This window comes from Trachymyrmex septentrionalis, unplaced genomic scaffold, assembly GCF_001594115.1.
Source record: "Trachymyrmex septentrionalis isolate Tsep2-gDNA-1 unplaced genomic scaffold, Tsep1.0 scaffold24, whole genome shotgun sequence".
Taxonomy (NCBI): Eukaryota; Metazoa; Arthropoda; class Insecta; order Hymenoptera; family Formicidae; genus Trachymyrmex; species Trachymyrmex septentrionalis.
This window is the reverse complement of record NW_017305397.1, coordinates 1,649,732-1,653,304: the sequence shown is the minus strand read 5'-3', so window position 1 is coordinate 1,653,304 and position 3,573 is coordinate 1,649,732. Positions and strand designations below refer to the sequence as shown.

General features: G+C 45.1%; 1 protein-coding gene across 1 annotated transcript in view; it reads right to left on the bottom strand.

The window, feature by feature from the left end:
• LOC108748757 (myeloid zinc finger 1-like) overlaps nucleotides 1-3,573 on the bottom strand; it is a 20,748-nt gene that overhangs the window by 3,286 nt on the left and 13,889 nt on the right. The window contains exon 2 of the mRNA XM_018487073.1: nucleotides 526-1,665. Coding sequence (XP_018342575.1) covers nucleotides 526-1,665 — 1,140 coding nt within the window. The remainder of the gene's footprint in view (nucleotides 1-525; nucleotides 1,666-3,573) is intronic.

The window sequence follows — 3,573 nt, the reverse complement described above, 5'->3', positions numbered from 1 at the left end:
GGGGGGGGGGGGGACTGCTCTATCTCACAGCTCACCAGCGCTGTCGCGTCCAGCTCAACCGTTCTTACCCGCCGGTTGGCCTTAGCTTCAACGAGGCCAACAACATGGATACTGGTACTCGTCGCCGTTAGTTGTGGAAGCTTTTGAAACAAAGAAAAAGCGCGTTCCGGCAAGCTGGTGAGGGATATAGTTGATACAGAGAGACCAGTCGTGAATTTACCCCTATTATTTCGAGACGTATCGTCGTATTGTCAATTTGTAACTCTTTGTTCTTTCTAGAACCGTAAATCCACCACTGGTGCAGACATGGACAGGTGAAAATTGAGATGAATCGTTAGTATGCGGGTTATTGTACCGCCGGCGGTAATGAACGTGATGATTATAATGACGACGATGGCGATGATGCCGATGGTGACGGTGACGATGGTGGTTGCGATAGTAATGAGTGAGAACCGGTGGGTGAGTCAGTGTTTGGTTGTGGCGGACGCCCTCTGGGGAGTCTGGGAGGCAGAGAGAAATGCTCGCCTTGGTGTGTGCGGACGTGCTGATTCAGGATCGCCTTCTGACGGAAGTGTTTTCCGCACTCCGGACATTGGTATGGCTTCTCACCCGAGTGGATGCGCAGATGCTGGTTGAGGATGGCACGCTGCCGGAACGTACGCTCGCAGTACACGCAAGCGTACGGCTTCTCGTTAGCATGTATGCGCAGATGCTGCGTGAGATGGGATTGCTGACGGAACCGCTTGCCGCACTCCGGACATCCGTACGGCCGGCTGTCTGTGTGGATCCGCTCGTGCTGCAGCAGAGTCGATTTCTGCTTAAAATCTTTCCCGCAGGTCAAGCACTTGAACAGACGTAGATCGCTGTTACCGGCCTTGGACGATTTACCGCTCTGCTGCACGATGTCAGGCAGCCCGGTCGCCATGTTCGGCGCGCCCGGACTCGCGTACTGATGCGCGTCCAGACCAGGCCCGCCGTCGCCTTGGCCGAGGGACGTCAGCATTACTCCGGGTTGCTTGAGATAGTGTAGCGCGGAGAAGCCGCCGGGCGTAAGCATATGCGGTGGCACGGACGGTGAGGGGTGCGGCCGGGCTTCTTTAAAATAATGCTGCGGATATTGCTGCAGCTCTCCAGCGCCGGGGAAGCAGTCACTGCGATCCACCTCTGCGTGAGGAGTCAATTGTTGTTGCGGCGAATGATCTTGCTGTTGCGTTTGTTGTTGCTGCTGCTGAGGTGGCTGTTGAACTTGCTGCTGCTGCTGCTGCTGCTGCTGCTGCTGCTGTTGCTGCTGCTGCTGCTGCTGCTGCTGGACCTGCTGCTGCGTTTGTTGCTGCTGCTGTTGTTGCTGCTGCTGAGACGTGGCTTGACTCGACTGTATATCGTCGTCCGGCGGAGTCAAGGATTGAGGTTCGGGAGGCGCCGAAGGATATGGTGAGGGCACGGGCGAGGCTAACGAGGGCGGAGGACCACTTTCGCCGCCCTCGACCGGAGGTCCACAGGCCTGCTGTGGGCTTCCCGACGAGGAGGAACCCTGTTGCTGCTGCTGCTGTTGTTGCTGCTGCTGCGGGTACAGTCCACCGTCCTGGAGAGATCCCGGCCCCGGGCCCCACTGACCCTGGGGTCTCTCCATGTTATCTTTGTACAATACGTAGGGCGCGCCAGTATCTGCAAGTAAACAATGCAGAAGAGGATTCGCAGTTAGCGCGTCATTGTGCAAGAGAAGAAATATGAGATATTTGTTGAATTTTTTTTCGCTTGTAAACAATGAAAAAGTTTTATTTTATCGGTAACTATCATTATATTTACCGTCTCGAATTTCGTGTACAGTTTAATATAAATATCGTGTGAATAGATGGTGAGCGTTCGTAAAATAAAGCTAAATTTTACAGGTATATCCTGTGGATATACCTGGGCAATTTTGGTCAGGAATAACATTATTCGAAATTAGACCATGTAGATGTTTGCATCTTTAGAATCTTCGATCTTAGAAAGCACGCTCTAGAATATCAGATCAGACCACGTTCCTAGTCACGCATGGATAGACACGTCCGGTTCACGCTTCACAAGTTCAATCGCTGTTATGCAGGTCGAATATATATGAACTGCGTATCGTGCTGATAATTTATAAGGTGTTAAACGCCATACAAAACCACGTGCTCGATTCGCTGGATTCCTGAATCCTTGAGGAATTTTATCCTTGGATGCTCGAATAAGACGGAACTTCTTACAATCATATCGCGCATTCGCTTCAATGTGGTTTTTTTTATACTCGTTCATTTTTTTTTTAATATGCAGGCTACAAAGGCGGATGCGATTATAATTAACCGAAAATAAGAGGCAAACTCAAAAGAAGGTCATCATATAGCACACAATTTTTAATTAAACTTTGCCACGTTATTTAAGACGCTTATTTAAGACATGTGTCTCGCCCAATCGGTATTATCGCGCGCAATTACATTGCGAGGAATAAGACGGCTTAAGTCGTTTTACGATTACAGAATTTATGTTACGTAATATCGCGAGGCATTCCTCCTCTTATCGGACTAATTACATCAGTCTTCATTTTTTTCTTACTTGCCACTTCGGATTTGTTACTCAATTTGCATTTTGCGTGATCTATATTAAAGTAATTGTTGCTTTTGTTTTGTCGAATGACTCATCTGATGCTATATTGCTTCTTCGCGAAAAGTATTCCAACAGATTTATCGCCTGGATACGCAACAAGTCACGATCTATAAGATCCGCAATTTATATCGAGCAGAACAGTATACAAAAATATTCGATAATTAATTTTCTTTGGACAATTCATTAAAAGTAGAACAAATGGTAATTTACTAGAGAGACGGAAAAAATATAAAAACGTGAAACTTAAACGAATGTGAATATAGAAGGATGTGAAGTCGATCGTTGTGTAATGTGATGTGTAGCGATGGTTAATGTCATATGGCAGATAACGATAAGACTTGGAAATATTTGTTAACAAAGTTCACCGATGTATAAATTTGTTTTCCAGAGAAACAAAAAAATTTAACGCAACACGTATCGTCCATCGTTTGCACGTGAAAAAAAAATCGTATTTATAGTTAATTGTTTTTATTGTACCGTATTTATTCGTTACATAATCGTTATTTGTTAAGATAATATTCCGTGCACCGGTTGAGATTAATTTATTGCAATCCCATTTGTTCGATCATATAATTGCTTTAACTATTTTGAGAATCTCTGATGCGATAACATTGTAATATCCTGTTATCGCGGATAAAAGCTACCGACCGAAAAGTTGCCAATGTGGTATTTACGGCTTGAAAAGTATCGTTATCATTGTTGATATATTGATTCTGCGTAACATTTTGCGAATTCAACGATTAGCGTGAATTTTTTAATTAGTGCGTATAGTGCTATCTTGTTTTGCAAACATCACTTTTTTTCTAATCGAATGTATTATACAATGAAAAAAATCTGAAAGGCTTTCAATATTTCTAGATAGCAGGAAAAAGCCCAAGCAATTGTATCATTATAGAAACAGCATCAATCATATATGTATTGATGTAAACGCGTCAATATCTGCGGCTG